The 25,607-nt window shown below is 41.2% G+C and overlaps 1 protein-coding gene across 4 annotated transcripts in view; it reads left to right on the top strand.

Moving 5' to 3' along the window:
• FMN1 (formin 1) overlaps positions 1-25,607 on the top strand; it is a 361,845-nt gene that overhangs the window by 333,743 nt on the left and 2,495 nt on the right. For 3 of the 4 annotated variants that reach the window (XM_030559410.1, XM_030559412.1, XM_030559411.1), the window contains 2 exons: positions 3,785-3,934; positions 20,346-20,430. In XM_030559410.1, the coding sequence (XP_030415270.1) occupies positions 3,785-3,934; positions 20,346-20,430 (235 nt within the window). The remainder of the gene's footprint in view (positions 1-3,784; positions 3,935-20,345; positions 20,431-25,607) is intronic. The other variant, XM_030559413.1, reaches the window with a different exon arrangement.

Genomic DNA, 25,607 nt, shown 5'->3' with positions numbered 1-25,607 from the left:
TTATATGCTCATCTTGCAGGCTTGAGATGTATATCTGGTATACAAAATTTGAAAACATAGCATTTGAGAATGCTTTCATCTAAAACTGGTCAGAGTTACTGTGTCTCTTTTTCTTTTTCTCTCATGACTAACTGAAATTTTACACACAAGAATTTTCTGTTTTCCTTCTTACGATGCATTGAAATCTACTTCTGATGTTATATTTGCTATCAAATCATTCAGTTACAATTGTTGTATCTGTGTAGCTCTAAAATAAATGCCTTGCTGCTCTGAGTTTAAAATGATGGATGGGTGTTTACTAAAGTATTCCCATCTGTAGCTGTTAATTATTCTTTTCAATGTCCTAATATTAAGTGTGGAGATTGAAGGTTATTTAAATTAACAAAGAGATAGTAATTCCCCATTACCAATAGAAAACATAGATCTGGACACTCAGCTTGCGTGAATGAGCATAGCTCTGTTGAAGACCATAGAGATATGTCAGTACACCCCAGCTAAAGGTCTGGCCCAGGGTCTTTAGAATTTAAAAGTATAAAATTAAGATAAATTTTATACAGTCTAATTTTATTTGTACTGATCTATTGCTAGTTATATATGACATGACAGAGTCCTGGGTGTTTAAGTTGTTTACCTGTGATGTATTTTATCACAAATTACTGTTACGGACTTTCAACCTTAATTCCATGTTAACAGTTTTTTGTTTCAGAGTTTCTTTGCATTTTTTAACCTATTCAAAAGGTCATACACGAACAGTAAACAAAGAAAATCCTACCACGAGATATTTGTAATGATTTGAATCCATGCAATATCAGCCTTAAATCATTTCAAAAATCATTTTAACTATTAGGGTGAGATTCCCAGTTACATTCTATCTGCTTTGCACCATTCTGCTGCAGAGCAAAGCAGCTAGAGGTACTGATAAATTGACCCTTACTTTGCAATTGGCTGATTGGTTTTAGTTATCTGGGAAACAGGTTTGTTTTAATTATTTTAAAAATCTGTAGGAAAATGTGCCAAGTAATCCTCCAGGATATGAAAGGATGTAGTTGAAAGGATCTATTATTCACTTTTAATAGGTAATAGTTATTTATGAAAGCCTGTAGGCAGATTGGGCAGCAGAAGGCACAAGGTAGGTGAGAGCAGGGCTATGTAGGAGGGAGGGGTGATAGAGGATGAAATTGGGAAGAGGAGAAGGTGGGGGGATTCAGTGGAAATGTTGAGGATGGATGGATAGGACAGGAATTTACTTTGGGCCTGAGGTAGGGAACTGTGTTAATGCAACTGGTGCTGTATGAAGGTGGAACCTTAGAAGGAATTGTCTCGCTCCTGTAACGGTTCTGCTTTTGCTCCTGCCTCAGCTCCCCTAGCAGGAGATGTACAGTTAGGGCAACCAGATTTCCTTAACTCTGCCCTGTAGCAATACCATATTATCAACTTTTAATTCTGATTAAGGCATTTTAGAATCTGTGATCCCAGATTATGCTAAACTGATTTTTAAAGATGCATCAGCTATTTGTTTTTCTGTTTCCCAACTCACTCCCACCCTCTCCCATAATTCTGATGATTTGAAGATATGAATTATTAATCTTAAATCATTTTCTAATTTTTAACTCTTGTTCATATTCACCACTGTGCTCTTGCTACTCAATGCCACTCTGCAGAAGCACAAATAGCCAAAGTATACTGACCGGTTCAATTGAATTTCACGTTGCTTTATTTTGCAAAGCAGTTACAATATATGCTCTGGCTTCCCCAGAGTAACTGCTGTAATTTTGAGGAAGATACTCTGTATTCTTCATACATAGCAAAGTGTTTAAAGCCCTGCTTTAAGTGCAAAACTCAACCTTAACCATGGAATTTCCATATAAACACATGGGGCTAGATAGAGATATAATTTAGGTGTGGCAACACTCAGCATCACCATGCTTAGTTCTCAAAGCCTGGATTAGGCCTCTAGGCTCCCTATACAATGAATAGAGGGAGAAAGGTGCATCAGAATGAGATTGACAAAATCCAACATGCTGGGTAGCTCTTCACCTAAACTAGCCAATGGGAGATGCCAAGACGAGTGAGTGCTAAGCCCCATCCTTCTTTTGAAGATAAACATCTAAATCCAAGCTTCAGGGAGGCACTTGGGATTCTCAGTTGCAAACCCTCTATTAGAGTTAGGTGCCTATGCTGTTACTGAAAGAAATCCTGGGGTTGAGGAAGGCTGTTTAGTGTATGCTCACCTATAGGGGCCCAAGCCACTAAATGTACTAAGAGTTTGCCTACCAGATCGGACCCTGGAAGTGAGTTAGACAGAGAAATGCCTGTCTTTCCCCAGTTTGTAAATCACTCTGGGACATGTGTCTGGACACCTGGTGTGGAGTTGCTGTGTTATGCAGATTGACAGAAACATAGGTGCCCAGGGAAATTTTACTACAAACATATAGGCTCTTTGTGAGTTTAGGCACCTACAGGATTTGGTGGCAGCTGAATGAGGGATTTGTGAATTCCAGTGGGACCTGATTCTGGGATTTAGGTGTCCAAAGTGTCAGTTAGGCGCCTAAGTCCTTTTGTGAATCTATCCCATAATGTGGATCTATGTAAATGAATCCGCTAATACGGGATGAGATATCTGCCCAAAGATGAGTTGAAGGCCATTTGTTGAACTTAAATTTTATTGTTTGTAGACCATGTACAATTTTTAAAAAACCTTTTGTTTTAAAAAGCTTAATTCTTGAATACAGGAAGCTAAAAACCATCGATAGATGTTAACAAGCATATTACTTCCCTTTCCCCAAATGTAGTTGGAGTTTCAAGAAAAGTGAATTCTCTTGAAAGATTTTCTTATGTTGCCTTTACTGTTAAGCCATGACATTGTTTTTAATCATTATCAGCAAAACTACCCTGACAGATATTTTTAATTTGGAAAGAAAACTGATTCAACCTTAACAAAAGCAAAAAGAACGTGTAGATTCTATGGTTTCAGGTTGGACACCTCATAATCATGATCATGGAATCAATTACCTGTTTATCTATGAAATATGATACAATAATGGTTCAAATGCATATTGCACAATAACTTAAAACACCACAAAACTATGTTCAACAGGAAAAGAGTTTTTTAGAAATACTCAAATACACTGCAGAAATGCGTTAGCTGTAATATAGAATAGTAAAGTATTACAACACTGGCAATAAAACTAGCCTATTATTACTGCTTTTATCAGCATACTAGCCCCCTGAGAAGGTATGAATCACTTTCATTGTGTTATCTCTTTGCAAACTAGCTATTGGCACTGACTGTGGCATTTGTGCTGCTGCACTGAGATCCATTAGTACCTGAAAGTCTCTAAACTAGAGATCAGGTGACACTTGATTTCCTTTTTGGTGATAATTATTTCTGGTTTGGCATACAACTCTCCTGTCGGCCTTTAATCAGAAAAATAACACCAAAATAGCTCCCCTTTCAGCTTTGGAGAATAAAAATGTTAGTTAATAAGTTTAACTTGAAATTCAGGTAAATAAATTATGATTATTAAAAGTGAGTGCCTTTGCTTTCCATATATGACATATGTCAGTGGTGTCTTATGCACACACACAAAAATTATCCTCCTAGGAGAAAAAAGTAGGTGTTGGAAGGTTAGTTACACTTGGCATGAATTGCTGCTATGGTTTCCAAAGTTAAGGGGAAGTTATGGTAATTATCAGCCTTGGCTACTGAGTCAGGAACCTGCCCTCAGGAAAACTAAGCTTCCCCAGTGGATTTTATGTGTTGACAGGTTTTTTTCCCCTGTAGCTTTGAAGAAACAGTGGTATATTTTGGGATAAAGCCAAAGTCTGGTGAGAAGGAGATCACACCAAACTACGTTTTCACTGTGTGGTATGAGTTCTGCAGTGACTTCAAGACCATTTGGAAACGAGAGACTAAAAACATTTCCAAAGAAAGGTAAGGTTCTAATAAAGTCATTAATACTATTTCAGATGTCTGGGAAACTGTTCCTTCTCAGCCAAACAAATTATACTCCCATATTTCACAGGCATCATTGTTTTCTTTCAGATCAAATGGGCATCAAGGAAAGATTATTTCCTCAGGGTACGCAGGAAAATTCACCAAAGGCATGCTGTCCCCACACAAAGATAAACACATATAATCTGATAAATTACACTTTCTTAACCCCTTCCAATTACTAGCTAGTAAAATGAAAAGGGAGCTATGCTAATTTGTAACAGATTGCTTCTCTGTGTATTTTCATGTTGAACTAGTCTAAATGAGGCGATATTGCTGTCGCAGACAGTATGGACAAATAAAAGTGAATGCTTTTCCAGTTAATATACTGCACTTGCATCAAAGGGAAGCCCCTGAGATTCAGGCCACACTTAGCACAGTGTTGAAGCCCCACACTGAATTTACAGCACCACTTCTGACTGTTGGTATCCTGCTGAGGACATCAAACTGCATGCCGCTAGATCTCACCACAGTCTCCTGATTTTATTAGTTTGAGTAAAAAAATAAAATAAAATAGAAACCCCACAGTTCTAAGCCTGATTTAAAAAGAGAGAGAGAGAGGCTGAATTCTTTTTTTAAAAAACAGAGGAAAAAATCTGTTGTATGCAAATACTCCATGGTGACCACATATTTTTGCATTGAAAAAGTACTGAATGGGTTGTAGTACACTCAGACTTCAGAAAAAATGTTTAACTCATTTTCAGTGCAAAATATATATCTGGGTGCATGTTCCAAATTCAGCTCGGTAAAATAAGAAAACATACTTCTGGAGAACATATTGGTGAGAGTAGTAAATGCACTAGTGCTTAGGTTGTTCATTTTGCTCTACCTCACAGTGAATTGTTGGATTGACTAGTTGGTATTGCACAGGTAAAAGCCAACTTTTAAAGACATGTCAGAAAAATCATAAATTTCCAAATATATTTAAGCCCGATGAATATTTTTCAAATCTGGTGTTAATTAACGATAATACAGTTTTTAAAAACTTAAATAGTATAACATTCTGGATCATTCATTTAATAGCATAAAAATAAAATTAAAATTTTTACATCATGTAACATGTACAAGGATATCCTTTATATTTGCTTGTGGCTGATTTGACAGGTTATACATCTGAAACTGTATAAAATCAATTGGCATTTAGCAACTGCCATAGACTTCCACAATACAATAGCTGGATGTATTTTCTGTCCCTTTAGTATCATTCCATTGCTAGTCATGGGGAATATAAATTAATGTACAAAAAAAAAGATTGAGGCCACACATCCTTTCCTTTTTAATTTATATAGTACCAGGATTCTGATTGCATACCAATGGCCCTTCAAAGAAGCTGGTTTAAATATCCATGTAAAGGCATAAACATTGCATTAGACATCTTAAAAGAACGTCTCAACTATCTTTAATATATTATTCAGGCTATTTTTGTTTGTAAGTAAAACTATCCACCATCATTTTGCCTGTTTCATAGCTAAGATACTGTCAAAATATTAGCATATTGTCATTCTATTTACAAATAAAAAGGTAGTATAGATGTCTGATCCATTCTGCTAATGGGTCTGATGTGATGTTTATTCCTGTTCATTAATATAAAGCAGTAGCCAGTATAACACAAAGCACCAGGTTTTAAATTCATAAACACTTCAGATTCACATAGATAATATTTTTTAGTTTGTTTCAAATTATTTTATTAGAATATCATTAACCTTCAAAAGGTTTGTTTGGGTTTTGTTTTTGTTTTTTAATTTAAAACCTGGGTGATTCATCAAGACAATGTGCTGCTGAAATGAAGAGCCTCATGAAATAACTAAATTAGAATGATGGAAAAACTGTTTTCATCATCTTGTAAAGTCATGACCCTTTAAAGGTTCTGTTTTACAAAGTGTGAGACTGACACTTCACTAACCGCTGTCCAGGAATAAAAAGTTGAAAGAAATTTAAGTAGCAATCACTGTACATTGTGAAGTAGACTTTTTTAGTTTTCTTTTTATTGCAATGGTAGACTTTAATAACCTTAGTATGATAGGAATGGACAGCTGTCTTCTGTAGCTGGGTAAAGCTGATTAATACGATACACGATTTGTTTTGCATTTCTACATGTTTATAATTAAAATGTAAAAAAGATACTTATTTATCAGTAACAAGTTCTTCTTGTGTCTCGGGAGGAAATATTGTAGAAGCAGAATAACTAGCTTTAGTCAATATTTTAAAACTTGGGGGTCATCAATTAGACACTTAAATATTTATTTAGGCACCTAAATAACTGACACCTAAACAGTCTTTCGAGATAAATTCTATGTGAGCTGCAGATGTTTGGCTTATCCTTTCTCAGAATTAGTCCAGTTATGGAGGTGCATAAATGTGGATTTCATTGTCTAGCTTTTGGAACCCAAATGTGAAGACTTTGCCTGAGTTTTTTTCTGTCACCATCTAAAAATTTGATTGATTATAATTAGTATAATTAGCAGCTAAAGAGTTCTGAAAGTACAAAAAAAGAGGTTAATAGTACCCTTAACTAAATGATAGACTCAGCTGCAAGATCTTGTTTTGTCTAAAAACTACTTGACTTCTAAATGTAACAAAACAGTAGAAATCTAATTAGATTTCTATCCAATGTTTTTAGTAGCGGAAACACTTTAACCATGTTGCCCTGCACTTAACTGACCATGAAAATAAGTTAGCTGCTTGCAAAATATAGTTGAATTATTGTTTCTTTCCTGGACAAACTCTGCACGTCATTTAGGAATCCGAAACAGAGTTATAGGTGTAGATATTAAAACTACATGTGTATAATAAATAAATGACTGTAGAGATATATGTAGAATATTTTCAAAATAAATTCCCTATATAGGAGTACTTTCCCTTTCAGACATACCATTTCCTCCAGTGTTAGTGTGTAACTATAATACCGTAAAATCTGCTTTGAAGATCACCTCTTTGTAAAGAGAATCTGTCTAGAATGGCCACTTCCCCTTCATCCGCTAGATATATTTTCATGTAAATGCACCATAATACCAACCACATGTGGGGGACATTGAAGACTGCATTTTCCCAAAGTCCAATTATTTTATTGGCAGCTTTTTAATATGTACATCTGTATGTCCAAACTATGAAGTTTCTTCATACACATCTTTCTTCAAAAATTTCTCATGCTAATTAAATTGAAGAATACATTTTGAGTTACAAAACAAACAATATTTTGTGATAACAAGCCAATATCTCTCCAGATCTATTTTATATTTAATTCCATCTTCATTCTTTTGATAGGACTATTGCTTTTTTATTGGCAGTCGGTGTGCAAAAGAAGTCAGAAGATATTACCTTTAAATATCTTTAAAGGGCTATGCTAGTAAATATTTAATTTAATTTACAAAAAGTAGTAAACTGCCTACCGCACCAGATAGACATTATTTTTATAAGTAATTCACACAGAGCAGTTGCATCAGACACATTGTGGTTAAGGGTGTTCAAGTACAGCATGGTAAGAATTGTGTAGTAAATGCTAATACAGCATTTCTCTATAAATATGAAAATATTTAATCATGAAAGAACTCGTTGCTGTTGATGTGCTCCCACTATTTGTGATCAGTTGCAGTCACATGACCAGGATAGTTTTAGAGCTGAGTTAGGCCACCTATTTCAACTTGTTTTTAGATGAGTCTTCATAGCTCAGTAGCAGATACTGGAGGAGAAAGAGAGACCCTAGATTTGTCTCAAAGGCTGGAGAAGGCATGATCGTTATTTAATGAACATTGTCTTACTCTCAATACTATACAAAACATAGAAGAAAGTGTGATCCCTGGCCTTAATTCAAATGTCTCTTTCTTACATCCTGAATTTCATTCCTGCCACTGAGCACTTTGATGGTCCCAATTAAATCTTGCTACATGGTAATGTCCTTGTCAAATTCACTGCCTTCTTAGTCCCATTTCAAACAGTACTACATCAACACACACTAGGGAACTTTTAGTACACGTGAGCAGGTTCCTTGCAGATAATTAGTATGTGACATCCTGGTGTGCACTAGAATGTACACTCCAGCTGATGTGCACTAATGCACAGTGTAGACAACCCAATAGTCACAGAGACGAACCATTTTGGATTAATCCTCAAGAAAAGCAGATAGCTCTGAATGTGACAATTCAGGTAGCTAGTAATAAGTAGCAAAGGGCCTTAAGTCAGAAAGGGAGGAGGAGGAGGAAGGCTTTGAGTTCCAGGCAGACTCCAGTCAATTTCTCTCTCTGCTGGAAGATGCTGTTGGCTTTCAATGTGCACCTAAATCTTCTAGCCAACTTTGATTTGTTTACCAAGTACAGAGTGATTTACTTTGACTGCTTGACTGATCATGCCTATGGTAATACACTCCTTGCTTGTAATATTATGTGATCCATAGGAGAAAGACTGTAAATAGAAAAATATCTTATTGGTGCAAAAACTCTTACTGTATGTAATTAGTAGTTTTTAATATTTTTGTTATTCAGATTAACCTAAAACATGATACTCATTTGTGTGTAATTAACTTATTGTGATTTCTCAGAAATAACAGCCAGAGTAGAATTGTTAAATCTTATTCTCACTACTACAGTGAGTGGGGATGGGAGAAAGCATCTTTGCTTTTCTGTGGGAGGTTGGCCTGAGAGCAGAGTGGTGATTTTGTGTTTTCAAGGTGCAGTCTTTATTTTTGAGGAATTTGTTCCAGGTGTACAGCTTGACCACATACTTGCTGATATCTCTTAACAAGAGAAAGGTGTTGACCTAGTTTGGCTAGGTTTAAAAGCCAGTCATCAGCAAACATAGGAGCAGAGGTGAAAGTAAACCGGTATGGTGTACTGGCAAGAGCCAGTACACCGTGCCAGACCGCACTGGCTTCCGCGGCAGGGATTTAAAGGGCTCTGGGCTGCCTGCAACTGCGGGTAGCCCAGAGCCCTTTAAATCCCTGCCCAGGGCTCTGGCAGCCAGGCTGGGGCTGGGATTTAAAAGGCTCAGAACTCCTGTGGCTGCTGGCAGCCCAGAGCCCTTTAAATCTCACCTGCAGCTCCCGCAGCTGGGCTAGGGCTGGGATTTAAAGGTCTCAGAGCTCCCCGCCGCTGCATACACAGGAGGTCAGACTGGATGATTTGGTGGTCTCTTCTGGCCTTAAACTGTCCAATTCTATGACCAGTTATGGTTTTCAGTTTCACTAAAAGCACTAGTCCTTGTCCTTGCTGAGCATTAGCAAGTTTCACCCATGAAACAAGCACAATGGTAGTGTACATGTTTTATTTTTTTAAATATTATCTTACTGCAAAAAGAGTGCAATTAAAATCCTTACATGTATCAGAGGGGTAGCCGTGTTAGTCTGGATCTGTAAAAGCATGTTTCCTTTACATGTTTCTCAAAAGTCAATTTTTTTTAAAACAATGACATTTAATATCATGATGGGGATCTTACTTCTATATAGACCCAAAAGCATTTAACATTTTAACTGACTATCCAAACTATTTCTCCTGGACATCCTATCTAATCTGTGACACCCACACAGCACCAGTGGAATGGAACAGGAAAGTTGCTAATTAGCACTGAGCTGTACTACGTATTCATTTAGAACAAGAGCCAGATGAGACTTCCGTGAGAATTTAAGTAAGCTGAAGTTAATTATTCAAGTTGTAATTTTCCCGGGAAACACACCAAGTGTAACACCAGACAAAAAAAGCCCTGTAATTCTTGTGTTCAGGGCCAAGTGATCAGGACTTCACTTTTACATCTCATCCAAAGAATCCCAAAGCTAGACTCTGCTTAGCTTGTGAGAATTATTGGTATCCCCCTGCAAGGTGATATGGCTTTAAGCTGTATGGTGTTAATAGTTATTACAGGTTTGTAAAAAATGAATGATATCTTAGGATACTTTTATACTATCATGGTGTTCCGAATAAACTGTGGATATCTTATTTATCAGCTTCTGATGGGAAAATAGTTAATATTATTTTCAATATTATGTGCAGTTTGTAGGCAAGTCATTTCAATGTCATTCACCATGTGTTCATCCCACCGAGAGCGCCATGGACTTTGATCCTGATTAAAGCATCTAAACATTACTGAAATACTGCTGTGTTAATAATCTGATTGGCATTTTATTAGACCTTCCACATAGTCAGTGTGTTAATGACAGCATAACACATTGTCTCATAAATGCCACACATAGTTTCACAATATTACTGAAATCTGGCCTTCTTACAGTGTTTAGAAGACTGTACATTGCAAATCACATTTAAACTAAATATTACTATTTCCTCATGAGTCCTTAGGGCTCTTCCGTATTGGTTTGAACAGCACGAATAACCAGTGTCACTGCCATGTGTTCTACTGTAAAAAAGGAAGTGTCAGTGACCCTCTTCTCATTACTGGGGTAACCATCTCCCTTCCCAGCTTTTCTTCACCTTCCTCCCCCCTACCCCATATAAACTTCAGAGAGACGTTCTCTTACTTCTGATCTCTTCCTTGTTGTTCATACATTATCCAAAACAATGGATGGCGATCAGAGTGAGCACCTTATAGACTAACAGACGTTTTGGAGCATGACCTTTCGTGGGTGAATACCCACTTCATCAGATCAGGGTGAGGTTCCACTTGTTGCTGTCTTTGTGACTGTGGTGATTGTTGTTTGTATTATGGTAGAACCCATTATGCTAGGCACAACACTGACACACACGATGCCCTCTGCCTCAAATATCTTATCTAAGTATATGATGGGAGGCAACATATGGAGACAAAAAATGAGATTATGCTTAGTGTAATAAGCGGCAGCTGAGGTACACCAGTAGTTGAACCATTGTCAAGTGTTTTATAGGCATCACAACCTAAGTGGGTTTTAAGGAGAGATCTGAAAGATGATAATTAGATTGCTTTGGCGATTTTTTTCAAGACATTCTTGAAAAAACATTCCTCCCAGACAGAAGGGGCAGCCTAGAAAACAGGTGAAGATGCTTGTGGGGAAATTTGACCAAAGAACATTAAAGGCTGGCATCATTCGCAGAGTGAAGTCAGAGTTTGACTGCTCTATATACTTCCCTTCACTCTCAAAGCTCTATATGGTAGTTTGTGCATGAGTGTAGGGGGAAAAAGGGAGCCAAATAGAGGGATGCAAAGAATGTTGTGATGTGGTCAAAGTGATGAGTTTTGCATTTTTGCAGCAGCATTTTGAATGGATTTAAGGGTGTCAAGACGGCATTTGTTAAGCCCAGAAAGGAGTCGGTTGTCATAGTCAAGATATAAGCTAATGAGGGTTTGTACCAAAGTTTTAGCAGGATGAACAGAGAGGATGGATCTTACAGATGTTTTGCAGGAATAGCTGTCAGAGTGGATATGGTTTAGACAGAGGGACAAGAGAAAGAGGATACACAGATTACAGGCCTGAGTGGCAGGGAGGATAGTGTTGTTGTCCACAGAGTATGAGAAAATGATGTGTGCCTTCCTTGCAAGGTCCTCTGTCAGAATTCCTGCTCCGGAAAGCAAAAAAATATGTACTCTGTTGTTCTTCTGCACCTGCTGTTTCCCAGGACATAAAATTAGATTGTCTCCTCTTGGCTACAGAGTGCAGTCTGTGGTGTTGTCATATTTAACCCATATTCAGATGAACCAGCAACAGAAGTTGTGGAAGTAACAGCATGCCTTCCAGCAGTAGATCCTTAAAGAAATTTAAAAAATAGGCTATCTGCATCAGCAATTTTAGGATTGGAGACAACTCCATTGGCCTAGACAAACAAATACTTTTTGACTATAGTCTTTTATTGGTTTAATAAAGTATATTGTGTACATGTTTAAAATTCAGCTCACAGTATATAAAATCTAGATAAATGTTGCAAATGTGTCAATTTTCATTATATAAAAGCCTATGATGTACTGTGAAATGATCAGTTTTGTAAAATGTAACTAGATGGAATAGACAGTGTAACCTCTACATTACTTTAACTGTGTGTGCACTAAATTTTATGAACTGTTGAACAGAAATAGTGTCATCTCCTGACTAGTATTAGAGGGGTAGCTGTGTTAGTCTGGATCTGTAAAAGCAGCAAAGAGTCCTGTGGCACCTTATAGAAAAACAGATGTATTGGAGCATGAGCTTTCGTGGGTGAATACCCACATTGTCGAATGCATGGCTCCTGAATAGTAGCAGTTTTGGAAAGAAGGAAACGCACAGTCCTATTGATTCACAGTAAGGGTTGTGGAGGGGGAGCAATGGATTCTACTGTGAAATTCATGAAGTCCTGAGAGTCCTGAAGAGACTGCAGCTATGTTCCAACCCCCAAGCCTTTGAATGCCAGCAGAGCCCTGACAGCATGGTGCAGGTGTAGAGAGAAGTGCATGGGCTCAAGAAAGCGGAAAACATGCTGTGTTGGCTTCCATCATATTTTTGGGTTTTAGAGCACTGGTGCCCTATCTCCTCCTCTGAGCTAAGTCACAGAGGGGAGCATAAGAGTAAGTGGTGATAATAGCAACCTTTATCCTCCCAGCCCTTGTTTGCTCCTGTGGAGATGGAAGTTATTTTTGTGAGCTTATGGAGAAAACATTTTAAATGTGTAAAATACTGTGTTTAGTTTTGTATTCCCTACAATTACTGAATAACAAATTACATTTTTAATGAAAAATAATGGCAAAATGTTTATGGCAATGGCCTCTGATTTCGGTGCCTCAATTATTGGGGCACCTTGGTCTGATTTTTAGAGATGCTGAACACCTAGAACTCCCAACTAGGAATGCAGGTGTGACTATTTCACATTAGTTGGGGTAACTTAAAAGAGTTTCAGGTAAAATAATGGAATCATGATTTATCGGTTTAAAATATGTAGCTCCATTTGTCACTTTCATCAGTTTTGTTTTTCAAAGTAATGTGCCAGAGTTTAAAGGATCCTTTAATATTTAGTTTTATATTATATTTATGTATGTTATTAAATATAATATACATTTATAAATGTAATATTATTCCTCCTGTATTCATTAGGATAATTTGATTTCTCTTGCTCAGTAATGACTGATGATAGTTCTTCCTATTAATAGATTCACATTACAGCTGGTTAGATTTTGTGATTTTAACCAACGGGCATTCCTTAAACTTTCCTCTTTTCTTAAAACACACAGAAGTATGTTTAATGTCTAGACATGAGCTGTGTCAATCATTGATTAATTCTGCCCAAACATAATATCTACGAAAAGACATTAAACCCTTCATCATGAAATGTGGTTTTTATAATTCAATGTTCCAATGTGAAGCCCCAACAAAAACAAATCTTTTGCTGTGTTTTCCACATAGTGCTGATTTTTTACTTGCAGATATATGGTTGTGATTGGGTGAATAATAGGCTATATGGGCTTCCTGTTAGAATGACAAAAATAGGAGAGGATAAAAAATAAACTGCCAATTAGTGGAAGAAGCACGTTAAAATTAGTTTCACCATTGTTGCTGATTTAAACAGACAGATCTGCTTGGCCTGATGGTGTGTTCTTAAATTACAGGTGCAATTGTCATAGAATGGTCTAGTATGTAGTGGGGTGGGGGGGGAGTTCTACTTCCTGTGAAAGCACTGAAAGGGCTGCTATGGACTTCAGTGAGAGTTGGAGAGGAAGGGAAAATATTGAAAGAGAAAAACAGTGAAAAACTCTCATAACTCAGTCCTCTGTGAAGAAGCTTAACTTTCAGACTATTTTACAATTAATGCTTAGTCTTCTGTCCCTCTTGGGTGTGTCCACACTGCAATGTAAGACCAGGGGTAGCAGAACTCAAGTTAGCAGAGTCTGAGATGGTTAACTTGGGGCTTGAGCATCTATACTCATTTGTAACCCCAGGGTAGGAATTACTGAACCTTGGGTCCCAAGCTGGGGCTTCAGTGTCTGCACTGCATCATATAGGCCCAAATCCAACCACTCATATCCCAAACTCTTAGTGCCTTCTCAAAACATGGGCCAGTCTAGCCCTCTGTTCATGGTGCAACATGGGAAGACTTGACTGTCCACCAAACTTCGCTGTCTAGAGGACAAAGAAGGTAGGCCCATGTCATTGTGGGATCCTTTTGGTGGACTCCCAGAGCACAAGTTGAGTGGGACTGTGAGTACCCTGCAAATCAATAGGACTTGAACTCTGAGTCCAGCTTGACTCAGGGTCAGACCTTCCATCCCTGTGGGTCCTGGGACCTTGTGGCTGAGTCCCGGGTTAGCACAATTTGTAGATGAAATGGGGAGAGGGGGGTAGGCTTGACCCTGTGTTCGAACCTCGGGATTGCATTGCAATGTAGACATATCCCTTAAGTCACAGTCCCCAGACTGTTTATGAAAGGTAAATTATCACTTGTATTGACATATCATAACAGCAAGAACCCACCCGCAAATCAGAAATACTAAACAAGAAATGCTGCATCCAATTTAACAAAAATGTACAGTGCTGCACTTGCAAGGGTAGACAAACCTTTCTTCCTTTTTTTGTTGGGGACTTCCTGCCTGGGAGGGATTGGCAGATCAATACCTCCACATCGCCTCACACCATGTTAAGAGACAGGGATAAAATTGACAGAAAAAAGAACACAGCGGCACCTAAGCTCACATTTTCTTTTTTTCCCCGTATTATCTTTCCTTTTCTATTTGAAGTTTAGCCATCCCCTTTTTCTTCCTTATTTTTGTTTTTATATGTATTTTTGCTGACTCTTCTACTTCCCTGACTCCTCCTCCTCTCTCTTGCTTTCCCTCTTAGTTCTAGTTCCATTTTCATTCCCCCACTCATCAAAAGGTTGCTGAGGTTAGGGTGTGTCCATTACTGCCACTTAAGGCTTATAGGAGCAAAGCAAGGAATCTTTGGGCTGCTGCCTGAGCCTGCAGCCTTATCTCTCTCTCAGAGTACCTACATGGTCCACCATCATCCTACTGTCTGAGCCCTTCTGTATGAGCTGCTCCTGTTCATGTGAGCTGTTCGCAGCCAGCTACTTTAGGTGCCACATCCACAGCTGGGAGGGAAGGAGTCACCCACCCCTTCACTCAGAGACATAATCCATTTTCACTGAGTTTGTGGTGGAACCAGTTCCTGAAGTGTTCCCCACACACACTGATATCCTGAATTAGTCTACTGGGAGGTGTGAGGTCCTGTTCCCCTGTATGCAGCTTGTGAAGTGCTGCTTTAGGGATTGATTCTGCTCAATTACTATACTAAGGGCAAGATTAGACCCTTGAAGAGGAGACTCAAGTCAGACCCAAATCTTTAAGTGAGCTTTCTCTTTTAAATCTATAAACTGTTCAATCCCCATGTAACAGGTTGTGCTCACCTCCTGCTGATTGCTCCAGGAATTAGCTCTGTCCATCAGCAGGGCACCTCTTGTGGTGTCTCACTCTCTGTCACTGCTTCTCCACCATCTCTTCTGTCTCTGGGGACCCGCGTCACTCCAGACCGCAGCCTCCTCTTCAGAGTACGGCCCTTCAGCAGTGTCCAAACTCCATTGTCTCCCGCCTTCTGGGGGAACCAAAAGTCCTTCACCCGGCCTCTCACTCAGGGGCAAACTGCAGCCCTGAGTTCAACCCCTCGCTCAGGGGCAAACTGCAGTCCTTTGCCTGGCCACTTCCTTTGGCAACCAGTGGGGCCCAGGCCTGCCCGCTACTCTGGGTCCTGACCCAGGGACCCTATAGCTGGCAGCTGCTCACTGCCTCTTCTTCCCCTCTGCCGATGCCTGCTTTCCCTGAGCCACTTCCCCATAGCCCCAGCACCTACTCAGCCCCTATATCAAGACCACAGTCTGGATGGGAGCCAGCCAGGCTGGAGCTCCACTTGCTCCCCTGACCCTGCCCAGTCCCAGGTACATCTCTCTACAGGCAGCCAGTCCTTCTCCCTCAAGCTCCAGAGAGAGACATAGCTCCTCTCTGCCCTGCAGCTCTTCTTATAGGGCCCAGCCTGGCCATGACTGGCTGCTTCTAAGCCTTCCTCTCATTGGCTGGGTTCTGCACAGCCGCTCCAAGTGCTACTATTAACCCTTTGTCAGCCAGTGAGGGGCAGCTGCCCCGTCACACCCCATTATCACATCTAGCTGATTATTTTAGTTCATTCATGATTTTCGTACTGCTTAGGGAGTTCTTTGGCTGTCAGATCCTGCCCCGCCCCCATCTCCAGGTTGATGACTCCTTTAACACTTAACTAACAAATGAGCTCAAATAACAAGACAAAGTGGACACCTATTCATTTTATTTATGTATTTGGTAAGCCTCACAAGCTGTTTATTCTCCAGTGACTCTCAAGCAGGCTGAGACCATTATATTATTAGCCTTGTCAAAACCACATTTAGTAATGTTTTCTGGAAGTCCTCTTCAGCTGTTTTGCTGGCCATCCTATTGAACAAAAGGGTTATAGACTGCTGCCCTACTCTCACACAGGAATACCTTTTCCTTTCATCTGATTTCTGTAACATGCACAATATTAAACTGACCATATTCATTAATCCTTAATATAACTGCAGTTACTCTCAGAAAAGTAAAAAGGGATATTTAGTGGAATTTATTTGTTTAACTTCCAGTTTGCCATTCTATTGCCTTTTGTTTTATTGTAAACCAAGAACAAGTAATTGCCAAACAGTTAAAAAAAGCAAGGAAGTTTATACTTTTATAGGAAGGGGGAGAGCAATTTAAGTCTATATAAATTCTCATAAACTGCATTTAACTTCTTAAAGGACTTGCTTTATGACACATTAAATAGTTTATTTTAAAGTGATTAAAAATAATAGTATGTAGTGTGATATCCCTGCAAATCGGTTATTTACATAGTATCTCCCCCTAAGACAATGTCAGACAATAATTAAGAGTTTATTCCTGTCTATGCAAATGAACTTTACCTGTAGTTTTACTTTTTCTGAATCATACTAATCTCTAAGCCAAATCACACAAGCCATGTACTTCACTTACTATTTATTTGTAGCATTATAGCTGGAAATAATTTCAGATTCTATTTTGTGATCATTACATTCATTGTACGACTAGCAACAACATTTCTGTTTACACCAAGTGAAGAGGGCAGAAAATAGACACAATAAGCAGAGAAAGGGTGGTGCTGCATATTTTATTTATAACGTCCATGCAGCTGTAAGCATAACTGGCTAATTAAGCTTGCCTAGTAATCAGTCTGAATTGTGCTTATAGCCATGCATTATGTGTGTGTTTACTTGGGTAATCTATTAAAAAAAATAGTTGCAATGGTACACACACTCTACTTTAGAGGTTCATATAGCTCCAAAGTGTATTATAAATATTTGTAATTTTTGCTGGAAAGCTACCATAACTTTTAATAGGCACAGGTATTTTCCCATTTTTAGGTTTATTTTATTTTTTAAAAGTGGAATATACAAGTGGGACAAGGGATTAGACAATAGCTGCCTTCAGCTAACTCTCTTTTGCATTAAGTTAGTTTTCACTTCATTTTATTTTAACCATTTCTAGGCTAGTATTTCAACACACAGTGGCTAGTAGCAGTATCATTTCCAAGAGTAAGCGGGGGCTACTATTATTTATAAAACCTCTTCACAGTGTGGTTACTTTACTGACCTAATTACTGAACTAACCAATTTCTTAAAACTAGGGCAATTCAATTTAAAAAATAATGAATATTTAAGTCTGCCTTAAATTATATACTTGTGGTGCTGAGACTCCATGATAATCCTTACCTGTCGCACATTCATGAACCTTTAGTGCACACCGGCAGGATCTACACAGACCAATGACTGCACATTAGTGCACTTTAGAAATCATGGCCCCATAGTACACATTACCACATCATGTGGACAAGCCCTTTGTTTAATAAAAGTGATATGGTAAGCAACATATTATTCTGTTTCAACTAGAAAAGCTTTTCAGTTCTGCACTAATATCTGGCAGGTAAGCATTAGCAGGTATAGTAGAACCTCAGTTACGAAAAGCCTCGGGAATGGAGGTTGTTTGTAACTCTGAAATGTTCGTAACTCAGAACAAACCGCTATCGTTGTTCTTTCAAAAGTTTACAACTGAACGTTGACATACTACAGCTTTGAAACATTACTATGCAGAAGAAAAATGCTGCTTTTAACCATCTTAATTTAATTGAAACAAGCACAGAAGCAATTCCCTTCCATTGTCAAGCCTTTTTTTTTAATGTTCCCTCTTTTAGTAGTTTACATTTAGCACAGTTCAGCGCTGTATTTTCTTTTTCTTTTCTTTTCTTTGTCTCTGCTGCTGTCTGATTGAGTATTTCCAGTTCCAGATGAGGTAAGTTAATAACTGGTCAGTTAGTAAGCCTAGTGTTCATAACTCTGAGGTTCTACTGTAGTCTCAGCACCTTGAGTATATCATTTAAGATGACCTTACCTATTCATAATTTTTTAACTGGAGTTTATCATCTCCAAGATTCTCTGTGGTTAAGATGTTCACTCAGTTTATTTTGTAGTTGTTTGAAAAAAGCTCATAGTGCTAGTACAACAACCATAACCGCAGGGAGGGAGAGAAACTTAGGACTTACCAAATAAGTGGTCCAAAATGACGGTGTTCATAGAATCCTGACCATCCCAGTTTGGTCCTACTGAATCTAAACATAGTAACTGCCTTTAAAAACTGAGGGGCATTTCTTTGCCATTATAACCTTTGCAATTATGAGGTGTGTACTCTCCAGTCATCGTTTCATTAAAAAGCAAACCTTATTTGCTATCTGAGAGTTGTGAAGAGGTGACATAGGTAGCATGTTAAAAGTTCAATAACTTGTAGACATCTGGGCATGCTAATAAAATAAGTATTATAGTTTATAAGAACAAAAGGTAAAACTAAAACTGTAAACAAACTTGATATTGTGTAAACTAAATCTCAGATCAATCTAACGTAAGGTGTTTCTATAGTATCTATCAACATAGAATGTAAGTGGCGCTGGAAGTAGGGCTTCTTAAAAGTAACTGGTCACTGTTCCCTCATGCTCTTAGGCATTTGTAAGGAAATAAAGAGGTATCAAATGCTAACAACTGTCCAACAGAAGCTTCCAAAATACATAGTTCAAACAAGGAATGTTAAGTTTTAAAAATGAATTGGACACTGATAAACACTGCAACATATTTATGAATATATTTTAATAAAAATGTCAGGAATCCCAATTGCTGCTGGAGGAATGCGGTACACAGTGGTACAAGAGGGAAGGAAGTCCATGTCAGTAATTGCAGAACTAATCCATGTTACTTGTTGCTTTACATGGAAATTTTTTCCAAAATTTAGTGCATCAAAGGCGGCTTGAACTGGATTGGGTATTTTAAATACTTGATTGGCTGGGCACAGAAACAGGAAAAATTAAGTAAAAGGAGAAGGTAAAAGTTCTCAGTATGACAGTGCCAAGAACTATAAAGTTTATAAGAAAATACTATTTTGGTGTACAGTAGTGGAAATTGAGTTTTCTTTTTGTAATTAAAATTTACTTGCAATTTCCTTTCCTCTTGGACGTTCCAGACTGAAGTATAAACCAAGTGTCTACACCCTCAGCGCGTTAGTGATATGGAAAGTTGGATGGGTGCAATATCTAGGATGGGGTGTTTAGGGGAGGTTAATAGAAAAAAAGTGCAGTTTTGTGTAGAGAAAACTCTGATTTCACAGGATAACATTACATTTCAAATTTCATAAGCACATGTTTTAATGGCCGATTACAGACAAATGGTGCTTTGAAAGGTGCTGGCAATGATTCTAAATTACCTAAAGAGAGAACCCCAAGAATTTCCACTCACTTTTTTACCTTGTTTGTAGCATCAGTTTGTTAATGCCACTGATTCACCTCCCTAAACCCCACCCCCTTTAAAAATGAGAGTCAGATCACTTTTCTGCTAAGTTGTTAGGGTTTCTTTTTCCTCTCCCTGACTTCTGAATGGCTTAGTTCCCCTTCTGTCCCACCACAGCTGATTCAAGGAGCCTGCCTTGCACAACACTCAAAACAACAGGAGGATTTTGGAAACAGAGGATTCTGTTCCTCTCCTGGTGGGGGGTTGGAGGGGGGAAATCCTTCATGATTTCAGTGGGGCTCCACATGGGTGTAGGGGCTTGCCCGTGTGCATTGCATAGTAGGATCAGGGCCTAAGTCCTTCCATTTTTTTATTTTCCTCTCTAGTTGAGAATTCATTCATATCTGCTACTGTAAGATTATACTAGGTGCAACTGAACAAATTTTAGTTAATAACACTAGCTCATTATTTACACTTGATGCTGCTGTTCGTCTTTGCCTTGTATTCTTTTAGTCTCATCATTCATTGAGCAATGCTCTTAAAGAAACCAGAGATGGTGGTTGATGCATGTGTAAATATACCAGTCGGATATTTTGTTTCCTTGTATCTAATAGTATATTTTGTGCTGTATTTTGTTTCAGACTGAAAGAGGCTCAGAAATTCGTAAGCAAGTTAACTGAAGAGAAAAAGGTTGAAACAAAGAAAATCAATCCCATGGCTAGTCTGGTATGATATATTCTTCAGCATAATACACTGAGAAACTGTGCTTTGCATTTCTCATTGAAGTGTCGCTAGTAGCATGCATGTTTAGTCAGTTCGAAAGCAGCAAACTGATACTAGTCCAGGGGAAAAATTTTTAAGGCCTTGCCTATAGTGGTGTAATCTTAATGTCACTGATTCCCCTCCCTCAACCCCACCCCTCCTTAAAGATGAGAGTCAGTTCACTTTTCTGCTAAGTTGTTAGGCTTTCTTTTTCTTTCCCCTCACTTCTGAATGGCTTAGTTCCTCTTCTCTCCCACCACAGCTGATTCGAGGAATCTGAAATGGGTTTAAACCTTATTTAAATTCTTTTGTGGCCTACTCTGGCTCTAACTAGTTTGAATGTCAAAGTATGGAAGAAGCCACTATTCTTGTCTCTTTCCCTCACAAGCCTCTGTGCCTTTTTCCCTGCCACCATTTACAATGCTCTATCCAAACCTGTTCAAAAAGCTCCCCCCCGCCACCTTCTTGTCTTGATTCAAACCTCTCCTAAAGACTCTCTTCTGACATTTCCCCTTGTTAAGTCGGGGGGGATTTTTAAAAAAATTAACAGTCCAACATCATATCATTTACCCTTGTCCTTCCTGGCCACTTCTTTGTTTTTGAGCCTTACTTTTTGTTGTACCTTGTCAAATTTACAGTGTTGTCTTTGGGCAGGGACTGAGCATTATCTGTTTTTTGTGAGGCACTTAGGTTTGAGCAACATTATCTTAATATGCATAGGCCTAAAGCATACTGCCCAACCAAACCATAGCTAAGAATCATGTTTGGCCACAATAACCATGCTTAAGAATAGTTTTTAAACCAAAGGTGGGCAAACTACGGCCCATGGGCCACATCCGGCCCACACAACCATCCTGCCCAGCCCCTGAGCTCCTGGTCCAGGAGGCTGGCCCCTGGCCCCTCCCCTGCTGTTCCTCCTCCCCAGCAGCCTCGGTTCGCCCCGCCACTGGTGCAGTGCTCTGGGCGGCCAGGCAACGCAGCTGCAGAGCCAGGGCCTGACCCAGTGCTCTGTGCTGTGGCATGCCTGGCTCCAGACGGGCGGTGTGGCTGTAGCGCCGCCAGCCACCGGTGCTCCAGGCAGCGCAGTAAGGGGGCAGGAAACAAGTAGGGTTGGATACAGGGCAGGGGAGTTTGAGGTGGTGGTCAGGGGGCGGGGGTGTGGATAGGGGTCAGGGCTGTCAGAGAGCAGGGAACGACAGGGTTGAATGGGGGGGCAGTCAGGAAGTGGGGGGGTTGGATGGGGCAGCGGGGGGCAGTCAGGGGCAGGGGTTCTGGGGGTGGTCAGGGAGAAGGGGCGTTTGGATGGGGCAGGGGCCCCAGGGCGGGGGGCAGTCAGGAATGAGAGGAGAGGTTAGATGGGGTGATGGGGGACAGTCGGGGTGGAGGTTCCAGGGGCAATCAGGGGACAGGGAACAGGGATGTGTGGATGGGACGAGGGGGCCATCAAGGACCTGGGGGGATTGGATGGGGCAGGAGTCCGGGGGGGCCATCAGGGGGCGAGAAGCAGGGTAGGGGGCAGGGGCCAGGACATGCCTGGCTGTTTGGGGAGGCACAGCCTCCCCTAACTGGCGCTCCATACAATTTCTGAAACCTGACGTGGCCCTCTGGCCAAAAGGTTTGCCTGCTCCTGTTTTAAACTGAGTTGTTACATAGGTCTAAAACTGATCAAGAATATGAGATGTAGTAAATGGGATGAAATTCAATAAGGACAAATGCAAAGCACTCCACTTAGGAAGGAGCAATCAGTTGCACACATACAAAATGGGAAATGACTGCCTAGGAAGAAGTACTGCAGAAAGGTTCTGTATAGTGCAGTGGTTGGCAACCTTTCAAAAGTGGTGTGGCGAGTTTTCATTTATTCACTTTAATTTAAGGTTTCGCATGCCAGTCATACATTTTTAGTTTTTTAGATGATCTCTCTCTACAAGTCTATATATAATATAACAAACTAGTGTTGTATTGTAAAATAAACAAGGTTTTCAAAATATTTTAGAAGGTTCATTTAAAATTAAATTAAAATGTTGATCTTACACCACCGGCCCGCTCAACCTACTGCTGGTCTGGGGTTCTGTTCACCTAGGCCGGCAGTGGGCTGAGTGGGGCCTGCGGCCGGGACCCCCAGCTGGGAAGGGTCTGGCAGCCAGAACCCCAGACCAGCAACAGGCTGTGTGGGGCTGGAAGCAGGGACCCCAGACTGGCTGTGGGTTGAGCGGCTCAGCTCACTGCCACTCACAGGTTCCATCCTCCGGCTCCTGCCAGCCGAGATCCCGGCTGCCGGTCTGGGGTCCCAGCCCTGCCCACATACAGTGGGTACCTACCTTCTCCCTGGTTCTGGCCCATTCTCTTCCTCTCTCTGCACTGAGCTGAGGGTGGGAGTGCACTGAGCACAGGGCTGGGGGTGAAGGGTCTGGCCAGGAGCTAGAATGAAGGAGGGGGCTCAGGGTTGGGGCAGGAGGTTTGGATGTGGGGGCACCTGGGCAGCTCCCATTTGGTGTGAGGGGTGCAGGTGGGAATGTGACTCCCGTTTAGTGCTCAGGGTGGGGGTGGGGATATGTGGGGTGTATGGGATGTAGGGAGGCTGGGGATGTGGAGGGTGCAAAAGTCAGGGCAGAGGGTTGGGGGCATGTGAGGGGGTGCAGATGTCAGGGTAGAGGGGCTGGGTATGTGTGGGGGTGCCAGAGTCAGGGCTGGGGTCATGGAGTGGGTGAAGGAGTCAACAGAGGGCTGGATGGTACAGGGCTCAGGGCAGGGGCCTGGGGTGTGTGGAGGGGTGCAGGGCTCAGGGCAGAGGACTGGGTGTGGATGGGGGTTGGGTCAGGGCTCAGGGCAGAGGGCTGGGTGACTGCCCCCCCAGAACCCCGAACTCCCCCACCTCTCCTTGTCCCGACTACCCCCTCCTGGGACTCCACCCCCTATCTAAGCCTCCCTGCCCCTTGTCCCCTGACTGCCCTTACCCTTACCCACACCCCCGCACCCTGGACTCCCATGCCTATCTAACTGCTCCCCGCCCCCTGACAGGACCCCCAGAACTCTGGAACCACCCAACACCCCCCCCGCTCCCTGCCTGCCCCAACCCCTCTCCACACCCCTGCCTCCTGACAGCCCCCTCAGAACTCCCAACTCATCCAACCCCCCTAGCTCCTTGTCCCCTGACCACCCTCTCCAGAGACCCCCCTACCCTAACTGCTACCCCAGGACCCTCCTTGCTCCCTGTCCCCTGACTGCCCTGACCCCTATCCACCCCCCAAACAGACCCTGGGACTTCCATGCCCCATCTACCTCCCCTGCTCCCTGACTGCCCCCTCCAGAGACCCCCGCCCCTAACCACCCCCCCGGGATCCCACCTCCCCATCCAACCCACCCTGCTCCCTATCCCTTGACTGCCCCCCCCCCCCGACCCCCTTACCATGAGGCTCCCTGCTCATCCGGAGCCCTGCTGCTACCACACACGCAGCCCAGCCCCACCCCGCCCCTCAGAGCGATGTGCGCGCAACAGCAGGGCTCTGGATGAGCGGGGAGCATCTTTACCTCTCCACGGAGCCAAACGCTGCCCCTCGGGAGCGCGCAGCCCCAGCCCCCAGAGCGCTGCATGCGTGGTGGCAGGGCTCTGAGGGAAGGAGGGGGAGGGGCCAGCGGCTTGCTGCGCTCAGCCGGCCCTCCAGCCTGGGACCGCGGACCCCACAGCTTGCCGCGTCGGCAGGATTTTTAATGGCACATGGAGTCCCAACAGGCAGCCGCGTCCCATTAAAAATTGGCTCGCATGCCATAGGTTGCCGACCCCTGGTATAGTGGATCGCAAACTAAATATGAGTCAACTGTGCAACACTGTTGCAAAAAAAGCAAACATCATTCTGGGATGTATTAGCAGGAGTGTTATAAGCAAGACATGAGAAGTAATTCTTCTACTCTACTCTGTGCTGATTAGGCCTTAACTGGGCACCACACTTCATGAAAGATGTGGAAAAATTGGAGAAAGTCCAGAGAAGAGCAACAAAAATTATTAAAGGTCTAGAAAACATGACCTGTGAGAGAAGATTGAAAAATTTGGGTTTGTTTAGTCTGGTAAACAGAAAACTGAGAGGGGACATGATACCAGTTTTCAAGTACGTTAAAGGTTGTTATAAGGAGGGGGGAGAAAAATTATTCTCCTTAACATTTGGAGATAGGACAGGAAACAATAGGTTTAAATTGCAGCAAGGGCAATTTAAGTTAGACATTAGGTAAAACTTCCTAACTGTCAGGATGAATAAGCACTGGAATAAATTGCCTAGGGAGGTTGTGGAATCTTTATCACTGGACATTTTTAAGAGCAGGTTAGACAGACAGCTGTCAGGGATGGTCCAGATTGGGGTGGGCAAACTTTTTGGCCCAAAGGCCACATCTGGGTATAGAAATTGTATGGCGGGCCATGAATGCTCATTAAATTGGGTTTAGGGGTACAGGAGGGGGTGAGGGCTCTAGCTAGGGTGCTGGCTCCAGGGTGGGGCCAGAAATTAGGAGTTCTGGGTGTGGAAGGAGGCTCCAGGCGGGAGAGGGAGGATGAAGGGTTATGGGGGGGTGTGAAGACAATATATAATAATTCTCTTCTCCAAAACCTGATGAGCAGTTTTGATACGTTTCCACTCTAATAATTCTGGACACATGGATGTAAATGGAATATTGTCATGAATTGCACTGAGATTTTTGTTTCTGAAGAGAGAACATTCAAACATTTTAGTTGACCTGTTAACTGTGTATGTACTTCTACCTTTTCAAGATCAGAGCAACAGCAGCAACAATTGCTTGGAACTTGTTCTGCCTCAGGAAATTTCACTTCATTTCTCAGGAGATGCCTCCTTACTTCCAACTCAGAAAAAACCCTCCTGTCAACCAATGTAGCAATGCCCATGCAGCTCAGCAATTTATGCTTTTTTTTCCTGCTGCCCACAATGGGCTTCTATGAGGGTCAGCTTTGAAAGCAGAATGGAAGAAGCTATTAAAATCATACATTTTGTATACACTATTTTGAAATGTTTCCAGCTTTCTGCAGCAGCACTGATCTTTGCAAAATGTCTTGTTTGTATTTAAAGTGACTGACTCCTTAAAGACATATAGAACTAGTTAAATTCATAGAAAGGCATTTATGGGGTTTGATAGTTGGG

Source organism: Gopherus evgoodei, chromosome 4, assembly GCF_007399415.2.
Source record: "Gopherus evgoodei ecotype Sinaloan lineage chromosome 4, rGopEvg1_v1.p, whole genome shotgun sequence".
Lineage (NCBI taxonomy): Eukaryota > Metazoa > Chordata > Testudines > Testudinidae > Gopherus > Gopherus evgoodei.
This window is presented reverse-complemented; position numbering and strand designations above follow the sequence as displayed.